Source organism: Petromyzon marinus, chromosome 82, assembly GCF_048934315.1.
Source record: "Petromyzon marinus isolate PM22_M1 ecotype Great Lakes invasive population chromosome 82, UKy_Petmar_22M1.pri1.0, whole genome shotgun sequence".
Classification (NCBI taxonomy): domain Eukaryota; kingdom Metazoa; phylum Chordata; class Hyperoartia; order Petromyzontiformes; family Petromyzontidae; genus Petromyzon; species Petromyzon marinus.
In genome coordinates this window covers 5,397,100-5,424,047 of record NC_133747.1, presented here as the reverse complement: position 1 = coordinate 5,424,047, position 26,948 = coordinate 5,397,100, and the positions used below count along the sequence as shown (strand labels likewise).

The 26,948-nt window shown below is 51.1% G+C and overlaps 1 protein-coding gene across 2 annotated transcripts in view; it reads right to left on the bottom strand.

Moving 5' to 3' along the window:
- The window catches only part of LOC116936987 (CMP-N-acetylneuraminate-beta-galactosamide-alpha-2,3-sialyltransferase 4-like), a 54,916-nt gene extending 36,075 nt beyond the window's left edge, over positions 1-18,841 (bottom strand). For both annotated transcript variants that reach the window (XM_076057387.1, XM_076057388.1), the window contains exons 1-2: positions 18,655-18,841; positions 13,838-13,898 (exon numbers count right to left, since the gene is read on the bottom strand). In XM_076057387.1, coding sequence (XP_075913502.1) covers positions 13,838-13,862 — 25 coding nt within the window. In that variant the 5' untranslated portion in view covers positions 13,863-13,898; positions 18,655-18,841. The remainder of the gene's footprint in view (positions 1-13,837; positions 13,899-18,654) is intronic.
- Between the last annotated feature and the right edge of the window lie 8,107 nt (positions 18,842-26,948).

Sequence of the window (26,948 nt, the reverse complement as noted above, 5' to 3'; positions counted from 1 at the left end):
AGGGGCAAGTGCAGTCACACAGACACAGACAAAGCTCGCCCAGGTAGCCTCTAGCAGGGCTGTAGGGGCAAGTGCAGGCACACAAAGACACAGACAAAGGTGACCCAGGTAGCCTCTAGCAGGGCTGTAGGGGCAAGTGCAGGCACACAAAGACACAGACAAAGGTGACCCAGGTAGCCTCTAGCAGGGCCGTAGGGGCAAGTGCAGGCACACAAAGACACAGACAAAGGTGACCCAGGTAGCCTCTAGCAGGGCCGTAGGGGCAAGTGCAGGCACACAAAGACACAGACAAAGGTGACCCAGGTAGCCTCTAGCAGGGCTGTAGGGGCAAGTGCAGTCACACAGACACAGACAAAGGTGACCCAGGTAGCCTCTAGCAGGGCCGTAGGGGCAAGTGCAGGCACACAAAGACACAGACAAAGGTGACCCAGGTAGCCTCTAGCAGGGCTGTAGGGGCAAGTGCAGGCACACAAAGACACAGACAAAGGTCCCCCAGGTAGCCTTCTAGCAGGGCTGTAGGGGCAAGTGCAGTCACACACAGACACAGACAAAGGTCCCCCAGGTAGCCTCTAGCAGGGCTGTAGGGGCAAGTGCAGTCACACAGACACAGACAAAGCTCCCCCAGGTAGCCTCTAGCAGGGCCGTAGGGGCAAGTGCAGTCACACAGACACAGACAAAGCTCCCCCAGGTAGCCTCTAGCAGGGCTGTAGGGGCAAGTGCAGTCACACAGACACAGACAAAGCTCCCCCAGGTAGCCTCTAGCAGGGCTGTAGGGGCAAGTGCAGTCACACAGACACAGACAAAGGTGACCCAGGTAGCCTCTAGCAGGGCCGTAGGGGCAAGTGCAGTCACACAGACACAGACAAAGGTGACCCAGGTAGCCTCTAGCAGGGCTGTAGGGGCAAGTGCAGGCACACAAAGACACAGACAAAGGTGACCCGGGTAGCCTCTAGCAGGGCTGTAGGGGCAAGTGCAGGCACACAAAGACACAGACAAAGGTGACCCAGGTAGCCTCTAGCAGGGCTGTAGGGGTAAGTGCAATCACACAGACACAGACAAAGCTCCCCCAGGTAGCCTCTAGCAGGGCTGTAGGGGCAAGTGCAGGCACACAAAGACACAGACAAAGGTGACCCAGGTAGCCTCTAGCGGGGCTGTAGGGGCAAGTGCAGTCACACAGACACAGACAAAGCTGCCCCAGGTAGCCTCTAGCAGGGCTGTAGGGGCAAGTGCAGTTACACAGACACAGACAAAGCTCCCCCAGGTAGCCTCTAGCAGGGCTGTAGGGGCAAGTGCAGTCACACAGACACAGACAAAGGTGACCCCAGGTAGCCTCTAGCAGGGCCGTAGGGGCAAGTGCAGTCACACAGACACAGACAAAGCTCCCCCAGGTAGCCTCTAGCAGGGCTGTAGGGGCAAGTGCAGTCACACAGACACAGACAAAGGTGACCCAGGTAGCCTCTAGCAGGGCCGTAGGGGCAAGTGCAGTTACACAGACACAGACAAAGGTGACCCAGGTAGCCTCTAGCAGGGCTGTAGGGGCAAGTGCAGTCACACAGACACAGACAAAGCTCCCCCAGGTAGCCTCTAGCAGGGCTGTAGGGGCAAGTGCAGTCACACAGACACAGACAAAGATCCCCCAGGTAGCCTCTAGCAGGGTTGTAGGGGCAAGTGCAGTCACACAGACACAGACAAAGGTCCCCCAGGTAGCCTCTAGCAGGGCTGTAGGGGCAAGTGCAGTCACACAGACACAGACAAAGCTCCCCCAGGTAGCCTCTAGCAGGGCCGTAGGGGCAAGTGCAGTCACACAGACACAGACAAAGCTCCCCCAGGTAGACCTCTAGCAGGGCTGTAGGGGCAAGTGCAGTCACACAGACACAGACAAAGCTCCCCCAGGTAGCCTCTAGCAGGGCCGTAGGGGCAAGTGCAGTCACACACAGACACAGACAAAGCTCCCCCGGGTAGCCTCTGTTGGTTCTTTAGGGTCAAGTCAAGTTGCCGTTCTCGAATGAAATAAAACTAAATCACGACGTTTCGGGCGCAACCCCAGGGTCAGTCACCAGGCGTAGGAACCGCAGCGATGAGCTCCCGTCTCACGAGGTCACATCGGTAGAGTGAAACTCGGCACACTCGGGAGGCTACATTTATTTATTGATGGGTCACAGCTGCACACAATGGTTCTATTGGGGGGTAAAGTCACGTGGGGTTAAAAAAATATAAATATAAAGTGACGAAAAAAATTGTGTTGTGGCCGACGTTTCGGCCACAACACCACAAGCGGCCTTCGTCAGGTGAAGGGGAACGAGGCTGTCTGGTAGGACAGCGCTGGAGTGGGAGAAGCCACGCTCAGATCGCGACCTTTTCAGCTGTGTGAGAGGAAACAGACCAAGCGCCTTGACAAAGGAATTAGCAAATAATTTAGCATTGAAATGGCTCATTGAAATAGCTAAGTTAAAGTATACACATCCACAGAGGCACCCCTTGACAAAGGAATTAGCATAGAATTTGGCATTGAAATGGCTCATTGAAATAGCTAAGTTAAAAGTATACACATCCGCAGAGGCACCCCTTGACAAAGGAATTAGCATAGAATTTAGCATTGAAATAGCTAAGTTAAAGCATACACATCCACAGAGGCACCCCTTGACAAAGGAATTAGCATAGAATTTAGCATTGAAATGGCTCATTGAAATAGCTAAGTTAAAGTATACACATCCACAGAGGCACCCCTTGACAAAGGAATTAGCATAGAATTTAGCATTGATATAGCTAAGTTAAAGTATACACATCCACAGAGGCACCCATTGACAAAGGAATTAGCATAGAATTTAGCATTGAAATAGCTAAGTTAAAGTATACACATCCGCAGAGGCACCCCTTGACAAAGGAATTAGCATAGATTTAGCATTGAAATAGCTAAGTTAAAGTATACACATCCACAGAGGCACCCCTTGACAAAGGAATTAGCATAGAATTTAGCACTGAAATGGCTGAGTGATTAGCTTGTGACTGGTCACAGAAATGGCTATGTTAAAGTTAAAGCATACACATTCACCGAGGCACCCCTTGACAAAGGAATTAGCATAGAATTTAGCATTGAAATAGCTAAGTTAAAACATACACATCCACAGAGGCACTCCCTGACAAAGGAATTAGCATAGAATTTAGCATTGAAATGGCTCATTGAAATAGCTAAGTTAAAGTATACACATCCACAGATGCACCCCTTGACAAAGGAATTAGCATAGAATTTAGCATTGAAATAGCTGAGTGATTAGCTTGTGACTGGTCACAGAAATGGCTATGTTAAAGTTAAAGCATACACATCCACAGAGGCACCTAGTACAAATCAAACAGGAGAATTTAGCATTGAAATAGCTGAGTGATTAGCTTGTGACTGGTCACAGAAATGGCTATGTTAAAGTCAAAGCCTACACATCCACCGAGGCACCTAGTACAAATCAAACAGGAGAATTTAGCATTGAAATAGCTGAGTGAATAGCTTGTGACTGGTCACAGAAATGGCTATGTTAAAGTTAAAGCATACACATCCACAGAGGCACCTAGTACAAATCAAACAGGAGAATTTAGCATTGAAATAGCTGAGTGATTAGCTTGTGACTGGTCACAGAAATGGCTATGTTAAAGTTAAAGCATACACATCCACAGAGGCACCCCTTGACAAAGGAATTAGCATAGAATTTAGCATTGAAATAGCTAAGTTAAAGTATACACATCCACAGAGGCACCCCTTGACAAAGGAATTAGCATAGAATTTAGCATTGAAATGGCTCATTGAAATAGCTAAGTTAAAGTATACACATCCACAGAGGCATCCCTTGACAAAGGAATTAGCATAGAATTTAGCATTGAAATAGCTGAGTGATTAGCTTGTGACTGGTCAGAGAAATGGCTATGTTAAAGTTAAAGCTTACACATCCACAGAGGCACCTAGTACAAATCAAATAGGAGAATTTAGCATTGAAATAGCTGAGTGATTAGCTTGTGACTGGTCACAGAAATGGCTATGTTAAAGTCAAAGCATACACATCCACAGAGGCATCCCTTGACAAAGGAATTAGCATAGAATTTAGCATTGAAATAGCTGAGTGATTAGCTTGTGACTGGTCACAGAAATAGCTATGTCAAAGTTAGAGCATACACATTCACAGAGGCACCTAGTACTCATCAAACAGGAGAATTTAGCATTGAAATGGCTGAGTGATTAGCTTGTGACTGGTCACAGAAATAGCTATGTTAAAGTCAGAGCATATACATTCACCGAGGCACCTAGTACAAATCAAACAGGAGAATTTAGCATTGAAATAACTAGGCGAATTTAGCATTGAAATAACTGAGTGATTAGCTAGTGACTGGTCTCAGAAAAGGCTATGTTGAAGTTAAAGCTTACACATCCACAGAGGCACCTAGTACAAATCAAACAGGAGAATTTAGCATTGAAATAGCTGAGTGATTAGCTTGTGACTGGTCACAGAAATGGCTATGTTAAAGTCAAAGCTTACACATCCACAGAGGCACCTAGTACAAATCAAACAGGATAATTTAGCATTGAAATAACTGAGTGATTAGCTTGTGACTGGTCACAGAAATAGCTATTTTAAAGTCAGAGCATATACATCCACAGAGGCACCTAGTACAAATCAAACAGGAGAATTTAGCATTGAAATAGCTGAGTGATTAGCTTGTGACTGGTCACAGAAATGGCTATGTTAAAGTCAGAGCATACACATCCACAGAGGCACCTGGTACAAATCAAACAGGATAATTTAGCATTGAAATAACTGAGTGATTAGCTTGTGACTGGTCACAGAAATAGCTATTTTAAAGTCAGAGCATATACATCCACAGAGGCACCTAGTACAAATCAAACAGGAGAATTTAGCATTGAAATAGCTGAGTGATTAGCTTGTGACTGGTCACAGAAATGGCTATGCTAAAGTTAAAGCATACACATCCGCAGAGGCACCCCTTGACAAAGGAATTAGCATAGAATTTAGCATTGAAATGGCTGAGTGATTAGCTTGTAACTGGTCACAGAAATGGCTATGTTAAAGTCAGAGCATACACATTCACCGAGGCACCTAGTACAAATTAAACAGGAGAATTTATCATTGAAATAGCTGAGTGATTAGCTTGTAACTGGTCACAGAAATAGCTATGTTGAAGTTAAAGCTTACACATCCGCAGAGGCAACTATTACAAATCAAACAGGAGACTTTATCATTGAAATAGCTGAGTGATTAGCTTGTGACTGGTCACAGAAATGGCTATGTTAAAGTCAAAGCATACACATCCACAGAGGCACCCCTTGACAAAGGAATTAGCATAGAATTTAGCATTGAAATGGCTGAGTGATTAGCTTGTAACTGGTCACAGAAACGGCTATGTTAAAGTCAGAGCATACACATTCACCGAGGCACCTAGTACAAATCAAACAGGAGAATTTAGCATTGAAATAGCTGAGTGATTAGCTTGTGACTGGTCACAGAAATGGCTATGTTAAAGTTAGAGCATATACATCCACAGAGGCACCTAGTACAAATCAAACAGGAGAATTTAGCATTGAAATAGCTGGGTGATTAGCTTGTAACTGGTCACAGAAATAGCTATGTTGAAGTTAAAGCTTACACATCCGCAGAGGCAACTAGTACAAATCAAACAGGAGACTTTATCATTGAAATAGCTGAGTGATTAGCTTGTGACTGGTCACAGAAATGGCTATGTTAAAGTCAAAGCATACACATCCACAGAGGCACCCCTTGACAAAGGAATTAGCATAGAATTTAGCATTGAAATAGCTGAGTGATTAACTTGTGACTGGTCACAGAAATGGCTATGTTAAAGTCAAAGCATACACATCCACAGAGGCACCCCTTGACAAAGGAATTAGCATAGAATTTAGCATTGAAATAGCTAAGTTAAAGTATACACATCCACAGAGGCACCCCTTGACAAAGGAATTAGCATAGAATTTAGCATTGAAATGGCTGAGTGATTAGCTTGTGACTGGTCACAGAAATGGCTATGTTAAAGTCAAAGCATATACATCCACCGAGGCACCCCTTGACAAAGGAATTAGCATAGAATTTAGCATTGAAATAGCTAAGTTAAAGTCAAAGCTTACACATCCACAGAGGCACCTAGTACAAATCAAACAGTAGAATTTAGCGAAACACAACCACGCTCAGACCGGGGACCTTTTTATTTTATTGTTTTACCTACGTGCTGACTTTACCCAATAGAACCGAAGAGTATCGATCCTATTCTTAGTTCTTTCGGTAAAGTCACCGCCACGTTGAAGGGAAACAATAAAATAATAATTTATATATATATATAAAACAATAAAAAATTCTCACGACGTTTCGACCATAACACAAAGGGTCGTCATCAGGTGTGTCGGTTCGCATAAATTTATTTATTTTTAAACGGTGTATTTATTTATTTATAAATAACGTCAGCGCCACGCGCAGCGATTTGGCAATTTGTTTACAAGGACGAGTCCATCTATGTTCTGAAAAGAGGAGGGGGGAGACGAATTTTTTTATAATGTATGCTGTCTGAAAGCCACCGTAAGCGTGAACAATCAATTAAGACCTGAAATGGTTTATCAAATCCTTCCAATGATTGCTAAGCCGGAATCCATCTTCTCGGTGGAAATTGTCTCTGTGCTTGTATATGTGGATAGCCTCATGAACGAATCTCTCATCATGGTAGCTAAAAATAAATAAATTTAAGCAAACCAACACACCTGATGACGACCCTTTGTGTTATGGTCGAAACGTCGTGAGAATTTTTTATTTGTAAGCCATCTGGCTTCCATGAGAGATTCGTTCATGAGGCTATCCACATATACAAACACAGAGACAATTTCAACCGAGAAGATGGATTCTATCTTAGCAATCATTGGAAAGATTTGATAAATCATTTCAGTTCTTGATTGATTGTTCACGCTTACAGTGCCTTTCAGACAGCATACATAAAAACAAATTTCGTCTCCCCCCTCCTCTTTTCAAAAAATAAATGGACTAGTCCTGGCAAACAGCCAATCGTTGCGCGTGACGCAAACGTTATTTTCATATAAATAAATAAATAAATATGCCGTTTTCAAAATAAATTTATGCAAACCGACACACCTGATGATGACCGTTTGAGTTATGGTCGAAACGTCGTGAGAATTTTTTATTGTTTTATATATATTTTGTTATTTTGTTGTTTCTCTTCAACGTGACTTTACCGAAAAAACTAAGAATATAATTTTTTATTGTTTTATATATATTGTATTATTTTATTGTTTCCCTTCAACGTGGTGACTTTACCGAAAGAACTAAGAATATGAATTACTGCAGTCACGAAAGCTTTAAATCAAAATTTAGTATCGATCCTTGCAGTCACGAAAGCTTCAAATCTAGAACTCACCCACAGGCCTACCACTAGTTCTAGAGTACCAGCGGCTGAGACCTACACACACAGATCTTCTGACTCCAATCTCAGCGGGGACTTACCCACAGGCCTACCGCTAACTCTAGAGTACCTCCTGTGGCTGAGACCTACACACACAGATCTCCTGACTCCGGTCTCCGCGGGGACTTACCCACAGGCCTACCGCTAATTCTAGAGTACTCCTACTGGGACCTACACACACAGATCTCCTGACTCCGGTCTCAGCGGTGACTTACCCACAGGCCTACCGCTAATTCTAGAGTACCTCCTGTGGCTGAGACCTACACACACAGATCTCCAGACGCCGGTCTCAGCGGGGACTTACCCACACACCTACCGCTAATTCTAGAGTACCTCGCGTGGCTGAGACCTACACACACAGATCTCCTGACTCCGGTCTCAGCGGGGACCTACCCACAGGCCTATCGCTAATTCTAGAGTACCTCGCGTGGCTGGGACCTACACACACAGATCTCCTGACTCCGGTCTCAGCGGGGACTCACCCACAGGCCTACCGTTAATTCTAGAGAACTTACGGCTGGGACCAACACACAGATCTACTGACTCCGGTGTTTGACGGGGAACTTACCCACAGGCCTAACGCTAATTCTAGAGTACCTCCGGCCTGAGACCTACACACACAGATCTCCAGACGCCGGTCTCAGCGGGGACTAACCCACACTCCTACCGCTAACTCTAGAGTACCTCGCGTGGCTGGGACCTACACACACAGATCTCCTGACTCCGGTCTCAGGGGGACTTACCCACAGGCCTACCGCTAATTCTAGAGTACTCCCGTGGCTGATACCTACACAGACAGATACTCTGACTCCGGTCTCAGCGGGGACTTACCCACAGGCCTACCGCTAATTCTAGAGTACCTCCTGTGGCTGAGACCTACACACAGATCTCCTGACTCCGGTCTCAGCGGGGACTTACCCACACACCTACCGCTAATTCTAGAGTACCAGCGGCTGAGACCTACACACACAGATCCTCTGACTCCGGTGTTTGGAGGGGACTTACCCACAGGCCTACCGCTAATTCTAGAGTACCTCCTGTGGCTGAGACCTACACACACAGATCTCCTGACTCCGGTCTCAGCGGGGACTTACCCACAGGCCTACCGCTAATTCTAGAGTACCAGCGGCTGATACCTACACAGACAGATACTCTGACTCCGGTCTCAGCGGGAACTTACCGACAGGCCTACCGCTAATTCTAGAGTACCTCCGGTGGGTGAGACCTACACACACAGATCTCCAGACGCCGGTCTCAGCGGGGACTTACCCACAGGCCTACCGCTAATTCTAGAGTACCTCGCGTGGCTGAGACCTACACACACAGATCTACTGACTCCGGTCTCAGCGGGGACTTACCCACAGGCCTAACGCTAATTCTAGAGTACCTCCCGTGGCTGAGACCTACACACACAGATCTCCTGACTCCGGTCTCAGAGGGGACTTACCCACACTCCTACCGCTAATTCTAGAGTACCTCCTGTGGCTGAGACCTACACACACAGATCCTCTGACTCCGGTGTTTGGCGGGGACTTACCCACAGGCCTACCGCTAATTCTAGAGTACCTCGCGTGGCTGAGACCTACACACACAGATCTACTGACTCCGGTCTCAGCGGGGACTTACCCACAGGCCTATCGCTAATTCTAGAGTACCTCGCGTGGCTGGGACCTACACACACAGATCTACTGACTCCGGTCTCAGCGGGGACTTACCCACAGGCCTACCGCTAATTCTAGAGTACCAGCGGCTGAGAACTACTCACACAGATCTCCTGATTCCGGTCTCAGCGGGGACTTACCCACAGGCCTACCGCTAATTCTAGAGGTACTCCCACTGAGATCTACACACACAGATCTCCTGACTCCGGTCTCAGCGGGGACCTACCCACAGGCCTATCGCTAATTCTAGAGTACCTCGCGTGTCTGGGACCTACACACACAGATCTACTGACTCCGGTCTCAGCGGGGACTTACCCACAGGCCTATCGCTAATTCTAGAGTACCAGCGGCTGAGACCTACTCACACAGATCTCCTGATTCCGGTCTCAGCGGGGACTTACCCACAGGACTACCGCTAACTCTAGAGTACCTCGCGTGGCTGGGATGTAGACACACAGATCTACTGACTCCGGTGTTTGGCGGGGACTTACCCACAGGCCTACCGCTAATTCTAGAGTACCAGCGGCTGAGACCTACTCACACAGATCTCCTGATTCCGGTCTCAGCGGGGACTTACCCACAGGCCTACCGCTAATTCTAGAGTACTCCTACTGGGACCTACACACACAGATCTATTGACTCCGGTCTCAGCGCGGACTTACCCACAGGCCTACCGCTAATTCTAGAGTACCTCCCGTGGCTGGGACCTACACACACAGATCTCCTGACTCCGGTCTCAGCGGGGACTTACCCACAGTCCTACCGCTAATTCTAGAGTACCTCGCGTGGCTGAGACCTACACACACAGATCTCCTGACTCCGGTCTCAGCGGGAACTTACCCACAGGCCTACCGCTAATTCTAGAGTACCTCGCGTGGCTGGGACCTACACACACAGATCCTCTGACTCCGGTCTCAGCGGGAACTTACCCACAGGCCTACCGCTAATTCTAGAGTACCTCCCGTGGCTGAGACCTACACACACAGATCTCCTGACTCCGGTCTCAGCGGGGACTTACCCACAGGCCTACCGCTAATTCTAGAGTACCTACGGCTGGGACCTACAAACACAGATCCTGTGACTCCGGTGTTTGGCGGGGACTTACCCACAGGCCTACCGCTAATTCTAGAGTACCTCCAACTGGGACCTACACACACAGATCCTCTGACTCCGGTCTCAGCGGGAACTTACCCACAGGCCTACCGCTAATTCTAGAGTACTCCAACTGAGACCTACACACACAGATCTCCTGACTCCGGTCTCAGCGGGGACTTACCCACAGGCCTACCACTAATTCTAGAGTACCTCCTGTGTCTGAGACCTACACACACAGATCTCCTGACTCCGGTCTCAGCGGGGACGTACCCACAGGCCTACCGCTAATTCTAGAGTACCTCGCGTGGCTGGGACCTACACACACAGATCTCCTGACTCCGATCTCAGCGGGGACTTACCCACACTCCTACCGCAAATTCTAGAGTACTCCTACTGGGACCTACTCACACAGATCTCCTGACTCCGGTCTCAGCGGGGACTTAGCCACAGGCCTACCGCTCATTCTAGAGTACTCCTACTGGGACCTACACACACAGATCTATTGACTCCGGTTTCAGCGGGGACTTAGCCACAGGCCTACCGCTAATTCTAGAGTACCTCGCGTGGCTGAGACCTACACACACAGATCTCCTGACTCCGGTCTCAGCGGGGACTTACCCACACGCCTACCGCTAATTCTAGAGTACCTCGCGTGTCTGAGACCTACACACACAGATCTCCTGACTCCGGTCTCAGGGGGACTTACCCACAGGCCTACCGCTAATTCTAGAGTACTCCTACTGGGACCTACACACACAGATCTCCTGACTCCGGTCTCAGCGGGGACTTACCCACAGGCCTATCGCTAATTCTAGAGTACCTCCGGCCTCAGACCTACACACACAGATCTCCTGATTCTGGTCTCAGCGGTGACTTACCCACAGGCCTACCGCTAACTCTAGAGTACCTCGGGTGGCTGAGACCTACACACAAAGATCTCCTGACTCCGGTCTCAGCGGGGACTTACCCACACTCCTACCGCTAATTCTAGAGTACCAGCGGCTGAGACCTACACACACAGATCTCCTGACTCCGGTCTCAGCGGGGACTCACCCACAGGCCTACCGCTAATTCTAGAGTACCTCCGGTGGCTGAGACCTACACACACAGATCTATTGACTCCGGTCTCAGGGGGACTTACCCACAGGCCTACCGCTAATTCTAGAGTACCTCGCGTGGCTGGGACCTACACACACAGATCTCCTGACTCCGGTCTCAGAGGGGACTTACCCACAGGCCTACCGCTAATTCTAGAGTACCTCCGGTGGCTGGGACCTACACACACAGATCTCCTGACTCCGGTCTCAGCGGGGAACTTACCCACAGGCCTACCGCTAATTCTAGAGTACCTCGCGTGGCTGAGACCTACACACACAGATCCTCTGACTCCGGTGTTTGGCGGGGACTTACCCACAGGCCTACCGCTAATTCTAGAGTATCAGCGGCTGGGACCTACACAGACAGATCTTCTGACTCTGGTGTTGGTGGAGGGGTTACCAGCCCCTCGCACCCGGCCAGAGCCCCCGTTTAGCCCCTGTGGTGGACACAGACGCCATGAGGGGAGGAGCCAATCAAAATTGGATCTCCCCCCACAGCATTGTCCACAAGAAAGTTGCCCGTCCGGCACTGCGAAGAGGTAGGGGGTTGTTTTTGCCCGACAATCATCACCACCACCACCATCACCACCATCAACATCACCACCATCACCACCACCATCAAAATCACCGCCACCACCACCACCACCACCACCACCATCACCACCACCATCACCACCATCACCACCACCACCACCACCACGACCACCACCACCATCACCACCATCACCACCACCATCACCACCACCATCACCACCACCATCACCATCATCACCACCACCACCATCACCATCACCACCATCACCACCACTAGCACCACCACCACCATCACCACCACCACCACCACTACACCACCACCACCACCATCACCACCATCAACATCACCACCATCACCACCACCATCAAAATCACCACCACCACCACCATCACCACCATCACCACCACCATCACCATCATCACCACCACCATCACCACCATCACCACCACCATCACCACCACCATCACCACCACCATCACCATCATCACCACCACCATCACCACCACCACCACTACACCACCACCACCATCACCACCACCACCATCACCACCATCACCACCACCATCACCACCACCATCACCACCACCATCACCATCATCACCACCACCACCACCATCACCACCACTACCACCACCACCACCACCACCATCACCACCACCACCATCACCACTACACCACCACCACCACCACCGCCATCACCACCACCACCACCACTACACCACCACCACCACCACCACCGCCATCACCACCACCATCACCACCACCACCACCATCACCACCATCACCACCACCATCACCACTACCACCACTACACCACCACCACCACCACCACCGCCATCACCACCACCATCACCACCACCACCATCATCACCATCATCACCACCACCACCACTACACCACCACCACCACCCCCATCACCACCACTACACCACCACCACCACCATCATCACCATCACCACCATCACCACCATCACCACCACCACCACCATCATCACCATCACCACCACTACACCACCACCACCACCACCATCATCACCATCACCACCACTACACCACCACCACCAGCACCACCATCATCACCATCACTACCATCACTACCACCACTACCATCACCACCATCACCACCATCACCATCACCACCACCACCAGCACCACCACCACCACCACCAGCACCACCACCACCACCATCACCACCACCACCACTACCATCACCACCATCACCACCATCACCACCATCAACACCACCATCACTACTACCATCACCACCACCACCACCACCATCACCACCACCACCACCACTACACCACCACCATCACCACAACCATCACCACCATCACCACCACTACCACCACCATCACCACCATCACCACCATCACCACCCCCATCACCACCACCATCACCACCACCACCACCATCACCACCACCACCACCATCACCACCACCACCACCACCACCACCACAACCACCACCATCACCACCACCACCACCATCACCACCACCACCACCATCACCACCACCACCACCACCACCACAACCACCACCATCACCACTACCACCACCATCACCACCATCATCACCACCACCACCACCATCACCACCACCACCACCATCACCACCACCACCACCATCACCACCACCACCACCATCACCACCACCACCACTACCACCCCCATCACCACCACCATCACCACCACCACCACCATCACCACCACCACCACCATCACCACCACCACCACCATCACCACCACCACCACTACCACCACCATCACCACCACCATCACCACCATCACCACCACCATCACCACCATCACCACCATCACCACCACCACCATCACCACCATCACCACCATCACCACCACCATCACCACCACCATCCCCACCACCATCAACATCACCACCACCACCATCACCACCACCACCATCACCACCATCATCACCACCACCACCACCACTACACCACGTGACGTTACCTGGTCGCACCACGTGATGGTTCATGGCCCTGCGATCCGAGACCCGTGGCCTCTGCCCTCACTACACAGAGAGAGGCAAAGAACCCCCAGGTAGCGTCAGCAGACAGCAGGGGCAAGTGCAGTTACACAGACACACACTCACACACTCACTCATACACTGACTCACACACTAACTGACTAACACACTCACACACACACTCACACACACACTCACACACTCACTCATACACTCACTCACTCACGCACCCACCCATCACTCACTCACTCACTCACCCACTCACTCACACACTCACTCACACACTCACCCATTCACTCAATCACACACTCACTCACACACTCACTCACACACTCACTCACACACTCACCCACTCACTCACACACTCACCCACTCACTCACTCACACACTCACTCACACACTCACTCACACACTCACTCACACACACACTCACTCACACACTCACACACTCACTCACTTATTCACTCACACACTCACTCACACAGTCACTCACTCAGTCACTCACTCACCCACTCACTCACTCACTAACTCACCAACACACATTCACCTACTTACACACTCACTCATACACTAACTCACACACTCACTCTCTCACCCACACACTCACTCACACACTCACTCACTCAACCACCCACTCACTCACTCACTCACCCACTTACTCACCCACACACTCACTCACACACTCACTCACTCACTCACCCACTCACCCACTCACTCACAGACTCACTCAACCACCCACTCACTCACTCACACACTCACTAACTCACTAACTCACTCACACACTAATACACTCACTCACTCAGTCACTCACTCACTCACTCACCCACTCACTCAGTCACTCACTCACCCACCCACTCACCCACTCACTCACTCACCCACACACTCAACCACTCACACACTCATACACTCACTCACTCACACACTCATACACTCACTCACTCACACACTCACTCACTAACTCACACACTCACTCACAAACTCACTCACTCACTCAAACACTCACTAACTCACACACTCACACACCGACTCACTCACTCACTCACCCAGTCACTCACCCACTCACCCACTCAGTCACTCACCCACTCACCCACTCACTCACACACTCACACACTCAGTCACTCGCTCACTCACTCACTCAGTCACTCACCCACTCACTCACACACTCACCCACTCACTCACACACTCACTCACTCACACACAATCCACTAACTCACACAAACACTCACTCACTCAGTCACTCACTAACTCACACACTCACTCACACACTCAGTCACTCACTTATACACTCACTCACTCACACACTCACACACTCACTCACACACTCACCCACTCACCCACTCACTCACACACTCACTCACACACTCACTCCACTAACTCACACAAACACTCACTCACTCAGTCACTCACTAACTCACACACTCACACACACTCAGTCACTCACTCATACACTCACTCACTCACACACTCACACACTCACTCACACACTCACACACTCACTCACTCAGTCACTCACTCACTCAACCACTCACACACTCACTCACTCAGTTACTCACTCACTCACAAACTCACTCACTCACACACTCACTAACTCATACACTCACCCACTCACTCACCCACTCACTCACTCACCCACTCACCCACTCACCTACTCACTCACCCACTCACCCACTCACTCACCCACCCACTCACCCACCCACTCACTCACTCACCCACTCACTCACTCACTTACTCACTCAACCACTCACTCACTCACCCACTCACTCACCCACCCACTCATACAATCACTCACCCACTCACTCACTCACCCACTCACTCACTCACCCACTCACTCACTCACTCACCCAACCACTAACTCACTCACCCACTCACTCACTCACCCACCCACCCACTCACTCACCCACTCACTCACCCACCCACTCACCCAGTCACTCACCCACTCACCCACTCACTCACCCACTCACCCACTCACCCACCCACTCACCCACCCACTCAGTCACCCAGTCACCCACCCACTCACCCACTCACTCACCCACTCACCCACTCACTCACCTACTCACTCACCCACTCACTCACCCACTCACCCACTCACTCACCCACCCACTCACCCACTCACCCACTCACCCACCCACTCACTCACTCACCCACCCACTCACTCACTCACCCACTCACCCACCCACTCACTCACCCACTCACTCATTCACCCACCCACTCACTCACCCACTCACTCACCCACTCACTCACCTACTCACTCACTCACCCTTTCACTCACTCACTCACTCACCCACCCACTCACTCACTCACCCTCTCACTCACTCACTCACCCACCCACTCACCCACTCACTCACCCACTCACCCACCCACTCACTCACTCACTCACCCACCCACTCACCCACTCACTCACCCACTCACCCACTCACTCACTCACTTACCCACTCACTCACCCACTCACCCACTCACACACTCACTCACTCACTCAACCACTCACACACTCACTCACTCACTCAGTTACTCACTCACTCACACACTCAATCACTCACACACTCACTAACTCACACACTCACCCACTCACTCACCGACTCACTCACTCACCCACTCACCCACTCACCTACTCATTCACCCACTCACCCACTCACTCACCCACCCACTCACCCACCCACTCACTCACTCACCCACTCACTCACTCACTCACCTACTCACTCACCCACTCACTCACTCACCCACTCACTCACCCACCCACTCACACAGTCACTCACCCACTCACCCACTCACTCACCCACTCACCCACTCACCCACCCACTCACCCACCCACTCAGTCACCCAGTCACCCACCCACTCACCCACTCACTCACCCACTCACCCACTCACTCACCTACTCACTCACCCACTCACTCACCCACTCACTCACCCACTCACTCACCCACCCACTCACCCACTCACCCACCCACTCACTCACTCACCCACGCACTCACTCACTCACTCACCCACTCACTCACCCACTCACTCACTCACCCACTTACTCACTCACTCACTCATCCACCCACTCACCCACTCACCCACTCACTCACCCACTCACCCACCCACTCACTCACCCACTCACTCACCCACTCACTCACCTACTCACTCACTCACTCACACACCCACTCACTCACTCACCCACTCACTCACTCACCCACCCACTCACACACTCACTCACCCACTCACCCACTCACTCACTCACTTACCCACTCACTCACCCACTCACCTACCCACCCACCCACTCAGTAACTCACTCACCCACTCACTCACTCACCCACTCACTCACCCACCCACTCACTCACTCACCCACTCACTCACCCACTCACTCACCCACTCACCCACTCACTCACCCACTCACTCACCCACCCACTCACTCACCCACTCACTCACCCACCCACTCACTCACCCACTCACTCACCCACTCACCCATTCACCCACTCACCCACTCACTCACCCACTCACTCACCCACTCACTCACCCACCCACTCACTCACCCACCCACTCACTCACCCACTCACTCACCCACCCACTCACTCACCCACTCACTCACCCACTCACCCATTCACCCACTCACCCACTCACTCACCCACTCACTCACCTACTCACTCACCCACCCACCCACTCACCCACCCACTCACTCACTCACCCACTCACTCACCCACTCACTCACCTACTCACTCACCCACCCACTCACTCACCCACTCACTCACCCACTCACTCACTCACCCACTCACCCACTCACTCACCCACTCACTCACCCACTCACCCACCCACTCACTCACCCACTCACTCACCCACCCACTCACTCACCCACTCACCTACCCACCCACTCACTCACCCACTCACTCACTCACTCACCCACCCACTCACTCACCCACTCACTCACCCACTCACCCACTCACCCACTCACTCACCCACTCACCCACTCACTCACCCACTCACTCACCCACTCACTCACCCACTCACCCACCCACTCACCCACTCACCCACCCACTCACTCACCCACTCACTCACTCACTCACCCACTCACCCACTCACCCACCCACTCACTCACCCACTCATTCACCCACTCACCCACTCACTCACCCACTCACCCACTCACCCACCCACTCACTCACCCACTCATTCACCCACTCACCCACTCACTCACCCACTCACTCACCCACTCACCCACCCACTCACTCACCCACCCACTCACTCACCCACTCACTCACTCACCCACTCACTCACCCACTCACTCACCCACCCACTCACTCACCCACCCACTCACTCACCCACCCACTCACTCACCCACTCACTCACTCACCCACTCACTCACCCACTCACTCACCCACCTACTCACTCACCCACCCACTCACTCACCCACCCACTCACTCACTCACCCACTCACTCACCCACCCACTCACTCACCCACTCACTCACTCACCCACTCACTCACCCACTCACTCACCCACCTACTCACTCACCCACTCACTCACTCACCCACCTACTCACTCACCCACTCACTCACTCACCCACCTACTCACTCACACACTCACTCACCCACCTACTCACTCACCCACTCACCCACTCACCCACTCACTCACCCACCTACTCACTCACCCACCCACTCACTCACCCACCCACTCACTCACTCACCCACTCACTCACCCACCCACTCACTCACCCACTCACCCACTCACTCACTCACTCACCCACTCACTCACTCACCCACTCACTCACCCACTCACTCACTCACTCACCCACTCACTCACACACTCACTCACTCACCCACTCACCCACTCACCACGAGTGTGTTCTGTTTCACCGCAACTTCGTGGACAGCCTCCCCAAATTGACGCCTGAGAGAGAGACCCACTCACACTCACACACTCATAGACACACCCACACACTCATAGACACACCCACACACATACACTCACACTCACACACTCATAGACACACCCACACACTCACACATAGACACACCCACACAATCATAAACACACACACACACTCATAGACACACCCACACACATACACTCACACACTCATAGACACACCCACACAATCATAGACACACCCACACAATCATAGACACACCCACACAATCATAGACACACCCACACACTCATAGACACACCCACACAATCATAAACACACCCACAAACATACACTCACACACACACACTCATAGACACACCCACACACATACACACACACACTCATAGACACACCCACACACATACACACACACTCATAGACACACCCACACAATCATAGACACACCCACACACACACTCATAGACACACACACACACTCATAGACACACCCACACACTCATAGACACACCCACACATAGACACACCCACACACTCATAGACACACCAACACACACATAGACACACCCACACAATCATAGACACACCCACACACTCATAGACACACCCACACACATACACTCACACACTCATAGACACACCCACACAATCATAGACACACCCACACACTCATATACACACCCACACACACTCATAGACACACCCACACACATACACTCATAGACACACCCACACAATCATAGACACACCCACACACATACACTCATAGACACACTCACACACTCATAGACACACCCACACAATCATAGACACACCCACACACTCATAGACACACCCACACACACTCATAGACACACACACACACACTCATAGACACACCCACACACTCATAGACACACCCACACACATACACTCACACACACACACACTCATAGACACACCCACACACTCATAGACACACCCACACAATCATAGACACACCCACACACTCATAGACACACCCACACACATACACTCACACACTCATAGACACACCCACACACTCATAGACACACCCACACACTCATAGACACACCCACACAATCATAGACACACCCACACACTCATAGACACACCCACACACATACACTCAAAGACACACACACACTCATAGACACACCCACACAATCACAGACACACCCACACACTCATAGACACACCCACACAATCATAGACACACCCACACACTCATAGACACACCCACACACATACACACACACACTCATAGACACACCCACACAATCATAGACACACCCACACACTCATAGACACACCCACACACTCATAGACACACCCACACACTCATAGACACACACACACACACTCATAGACACACCCACACACTCATAGACACACCCACACACTCATAGACACACCCACACACTCATAGACACACCCACACACATACACTCACACACACACACTCATAGACACACCCACACACTCATAGACACACCCACACACTCATAGACACACACACACACACTCATAGACACACCCACACACTCATAGACACACCCACACACATACACTCACACACACACACACACTCATAGACACACCCACACACTCATAGACACACCCACACAATCATAGACACACCCACACACTCATAGACACACCCACACACATACACTCACACACTCATAGACACACCCACACACTCATAGACACACCCACACACTCATAGACACACCCACACAATCATAGACACACCCACAGACTCATAGACACACCCACACACATACACTCAAAGACACACACACACTCATAGACACACCCACACAATCATAGACACACCCACACACTCATAGACACACCCACACAATCATAGACACACCCACACACTCATAGACACACCCACACACATACACACACACACTCATAGACACACCCACACAATCATAGACACACCCACACACTCATAGACACACCCACACACTCATAGACACACCCACACACTCATAGACACACACACACACACTCATAGACACACCCACACACTCATAGACACACCCACACACTCATAGACACACCCACACACTCATAGATACACCCACACACATACACTCACACACACACACTCATAGACACACCCACACAATTATAAACACACCCACACACTCATAGACACACACACACACTCATAGACACACCCACACACATACACTCACACACACTCATAGACACACCCACACAATCATAAACACACACACACTCATTGACACACCCACACACATACACTCACACACTCATAGACACACCCACACAATCATAGACACACCCACACACTCATAGACACACCCACACACATACACTCATAGACACACACACTTATAGACACACTCACACACTCATAGACACACCCACACACTCATAGACACACCCACACAATCATAGACACACCCACACACTCATAGACACACCCACACAAACAATCATAGACACACCCACACACTCATAGACACACCCACACACATACACTCAAAGACACACACACACTCATAGACACACCCACACAATCATAGACACACCCACACACTCATAGACACACCCACACAAACAATCATAGACACCCCCACACACTCATAGACACACCCACACACATACACTCAAAGACACACACACACACTCATAGACACACCCACACAATCATAAACACACCCACACACTCATAGACACACCCACACAATCATAGACACACCCACACACTCATAGACACACCCACACACATACACTCAAAGACACACACACACACACTCATAGACACACCCACACACATACACTCATAGACACACCCACACAATCATAGACACACCCACACACTCATAGATACACCCACACACATACACTCAAAGACACACTCACACACACACTCATAGACACACCCACACACATACACTCAAAGACACACACACACACTCATAGACACACCCACACAATCATAGACACACCCACACACTCATAGATATACCCACACACATACAATCATAGACACACCCACACACTCATAGACACACCCACACACTCATAGACACACCCACACAATCATAGACACACCCACACACTCATAGACACACCCACACACATACACTCACACACACACTCATAGACACACCCACACAATCATAGACACACCCACACACATACACTCAAAGACACACACACACACTCATAGACACACCCACACACACAATCATAGACACACCCACACACTCATAGACACACCCACACACACAATCATAGACACACCCACACACTCATAGACACACACACTCATAGACACACCCACACACTCATAGACACACCCATACACATACAATCATAGACACACCCACACGCTCATAGACACACCCACACAATCATGGACACACCACACACTCATAGACACACCCACACACACACAATCATAGACACACACACACAATCATAGACACACACACACACACTCATAGACACACCCACACACATACACTCACACACACACACACTCATAGACACACCCACACACATACACTCACACACACTCATAGACACACCCACACACATAGACTCACACACACACACACTCATAGACAAACCAACACAATCATAGACACACCCACACAATCATAGACACACCCACACACTCATAGACACACCTACACAATCATAGACACACCCACACACTCATAGACCCACTCACACAGACACTCAAAGACACACCCACACACACAATCATAGACACACCCACACACTCAAAGACACACACACACACTCATAGACACACCCACACAATCAAAGACACATCCACACACTCATAGACACACCCACACACACAATCATAGACACACCCACACACTCATAGACACACCCACACACATACACTCAAAGACACACACACACTCATAGACACACCCACACAATCATAGACACAACAACAACAACCGCCATTCGCCACTAAGTGGCGGTGACGTCACCACGACGCTTGTGCCAGGCTATGTGCACCCTGAGGCCACGTGAAGTGTCGAACGCCCGCTGGCAGGAGGTCACGGGGCAGACCCAGGTGCCACGGGTCGACTGACTGAGATGACTGGCTGATGCACCACCTGTGCCCCCTACTGTGCCAACCTGCTGTGCTTTAGCCACCCGGCGCTCCGCTCGTTGTTCTGAGCGTCGCTCCTCCGCCCTCCGTTCTTGTTGGAGGGCGACTGCCTCCAACTGCCCAGTAGCATCCTTCACGAGCCTCCTCCACAGAGGCCGATCTTGACACCGCTGGTACCAGTCATCGGCAAGTCCGCTCAGCTCCACGTCCTCCTGTACCACATCACTCCATCTCTTCTCTAGCCCGTGCCGCGCCCGCTTAGCCCCCTCAATCCGGCCAAACAAAAGCTGTTTCGGCATGCAGTGGCTGGGCATGCGGGCTACATGACCCAGCCATCGCAGCCTTGCCTGCCGGAGGAGCTCACCGATGGGACCCTGCCCAGATCTTTCAAGGATTTGTGAGCTCCTCACACAATCCAGTCTGGTTAAACCCAGGATGGATCGTAGGCAGGCCAGCCTAAATGTTTCTAACCGGCGAAGATGTTCCATTAGGGGGGTCCACGTTTCGCAAGCGTAGAGAAGGGAGGGAATGACCGTGGCCGAGAAGACCTGAAGCTTAGTGCGGAGCGACAGACCAGGTAGCTTCCACACAGCGTTACGCAACCGATGAAAAGATATTGCTGCTCGACTGATTCGGAGTGAGACCTCTGCTGTTAAACTGGAGCCAGTCATAAGCACACTGCCCAGGTATGGGAAACTCTCCACTCTCTCCACAACTGCCCCATCACCGATTGGGAGTTGTGGGGGTGGAGTGTCCGATGGTACAAAATACCCAGGCAGGTGCTTAGTTTTGGTGGGGCTGATGGTAAGGCCCCACCTCTTAGTAGCACGCTCCAGTCTCAGCAGCAGCGTCTCCAACTTCTCCTCTGACTGAGCAGCTATTACCAAATCATCGGCATACATAACGTGGTTGAGCAATAGGGAGCCATCCCTTGACCGCACCCGGGCATCGATCAGCCTCCCATTATATCTGTACCATATGGAGATTCCCCCAGTACAGTTATTGAAGGCTTCACGAACTACGTGGTCAAAATAGATGTTAAATAATGTGGGAGCCAGAGGACATCCCTGTCGCACCCCAAGGTGTACAGGGAATAGCTCTGACTCCCGGCCACGTAGTTTTACCTGGACCCGCTCACCATCATGAAGGTCTTTAATGATCGTGAGCAGAGGGTCAGGTACTCCAAAAGCACGAAGAACGACCCAGAGCCCAAGCCTACTGATGGTATCATAGGCCTTGACCAGGTCAATAAAGCAGAGATGTAGGTCTTGTTGGAATTCCCTACACCTCTGCTGTAGTAGACGGACAGAGAATATGGCATCTGTGCAGGACCGCCCTTTCCTGAAACCGCATTGGGACTCCGCAAGCCTCTCCTCAGCGTGCCTGGCAAGGCGATGCTGAATAATCCTTGCCAGGACCTTTCCCAGCACACTGAGGAGTGAGATGCCCCTGTAGTTGTTACAGTCTGTGCGGTCCCCCTTCTTAAAGAGGGGGACCACCAGGGCATCCTTCCAATCCTGCGGAACCCGTCCAGTGGTCCAGACCGTTGTTATGATGTCATATAGGGCAGTCTGTGCACAAACGCCACCCTCCCTCAGCATTTCGCTTGGGAGATCATCTCTGCCCGCTGCCTTTCCTGGTTTCAGACTCCGGATTGCCTTCAGTACTTCCTCAACAGATGGCACCTCAGCCAGCCACTCACAGGGGGTGACTTCATCCAATATTTGAGGCACCGCAGCCTCAGCAGGGTCATCCTCACTTTGTGCCACAGTGTTTTCCTGGCTGAGGGATTTTCCCTCCCCCAGGACCTCACAGAAATGCTCAGCAAATCTGCGAACCTGTTCCTGGGGGTCGGAGATTGGATCACCGTTTTTTCCCCTAATGATGGTAATAGGTGTGGCGCTGCAGGTTACTTTTTTGATGGAGTTAAATAGAGATTTGTGATCACGGGCCACTGAGGCAGACTCCATCTCCTCAGCAACCCGCGACCACCACCCATCCTTGCAGCGCCTCACGGCTCTCCGAACCTCCGAGCGAAGGCTGCGGTAAGCCTCCTCATTCTCTGACGTGGGATTCTGTAGCCGATGACAGTGGGCCTGTCGCTTTTTCTCAACCATCCTGAACAACTCCTCTGTCATCCAGGGTGTCTGGGGAGGTCTGGACCGCGTACCCAAAGCAGCCATTGCAGCTGCATGAGTCACAGTCCTAAACCTCGCCCATTTACCCTCGATATCAGGAGGAGTCGGGGACGATGCCAATCCCAGCCGCAAGCGATGATGAAATTCTCGCTTGCAACTTTCATCAGATAACTGAGACCAGGCCACTTTAGGTTGGAATGGGGTCCTGGGTGTACACCCACCACCGGAGTGGAAGAATGGCAGGCGCATCTTACAGATGACTAGTCGATGGTCAGAGGGCAGATCAGCTCCACGGTAGGTCCTGGTGTCAAGGACATGGGCTCGCATTCGCTGGTCCGTCACTATGTAGTCCAGCAGATGTTCTTGCTTGGACCCGGCATGCATCCATGATGTTGTGTGGATGCGCCGATGCCGGAACAGCGTGTTGGTAATTACAAGCCCATGGGCTGCACAAAAATCTAGCAGCCTCCTACCGTTGTTATTGAGCTGATCTGGCCCATGCCCTCCAATCACTCCAGACCAGGTGCCAGTATCATGACCAACTCGGGCATTGAAGTCACCCAACATGATGACTCTATCCCGAGGGGCCACTTTAGCCAGCACCTGTGACAGGAGGTCATAGAAGGCATCTGACTCATCGGCTTTGCCTGCATCCCTCCACGGATGTTCATCTTCGGTGGGGGCATAAGTAACCACGACCACCATTCCTCGCCTCCGGTTGATGGGAAGGCGAGCCCAAAGTAGCCTGGGGCTTACAGCTTCCCACACCTCACCGCCACGCTCCCACGCCCCCTTCATTCTTTTGTTCAAAAGAAGACCCACACCCTGTTGTTTGGCAGTCTGCTGCCCCGAGTAGAGGACTGTCCACCCCTCATGGTGGCAGGAGCCAGAGCCGGTCCACCGGACCTCCTGAATGCCGCATAGATCCAGGCGGTACCGGTCCAGCTCCCGACAGAGGAGTGGCAGCCTCTCCTCTGTAGTGAGCGTTCGAACATTCCACGTGGCCACCCGTAGTGGCTTTTCGTTGTTTCTGGAGTAGCCCCGAGGGTAGGTATTCAATCTCCTGGCTCCGCCAATTGGGGTTTGGCCAGGAGACGTCATAGACGCCTGGCCCCCCGGGGCCTCCGGCACAAGCTTAGTTGTTACATATTTCAGTTTAATTCGTAGTTTCGTGGTAATTAATTGAAGGTGGAGGGGTTACCAGCCCCTCGCACCCGTCCAGAGCCCCCGTTTAGCCCCTGTGGTGGACACAGACGCCATGAGGGGAGGAGCCAATCAAAATTGGATCTCCCCCCACAGCACTGTCCACGACAGAGTTGCCCGTCCGGCACCGCGAGGAGGTAGGGGGTTGTTTTGCCGGACCTACACTCACACACTCATACACCCACACACTCATACACCCACACACTCATACACACACCCACACACTGACACACCCACACACTCATACACACACCCACACACTCATACACTCACACACTCATACACCCACACACTCATACACACACACACTCATACACACACACACTCATACACCGACACACACACACTCATACACCCACACACTCATACACTCACACACTCATACACCCACACACTCATACACACACACACACTCATACACACACACACTCATACACCCACACACACTCATACACACACTCATACACTCACACACTCATACACCCACCCACTCATACACACACCCATACACTCATACACTCACACACACGCACACACTCATACACTCACACACTCACACACCCACACACTCATACACACACCCACACACTCATACACTCACACACTCAAACACCCACACACCCACACACCCACACACTCATACACCCACACACTCATACACACACCCATACACTCATACACTCATACACACACCCACACACTCATACACTCATACACACACTCACACACCCACACACTCATACACTCATACACACACCAACACACTCATACACCTACACACACACACACACTCAT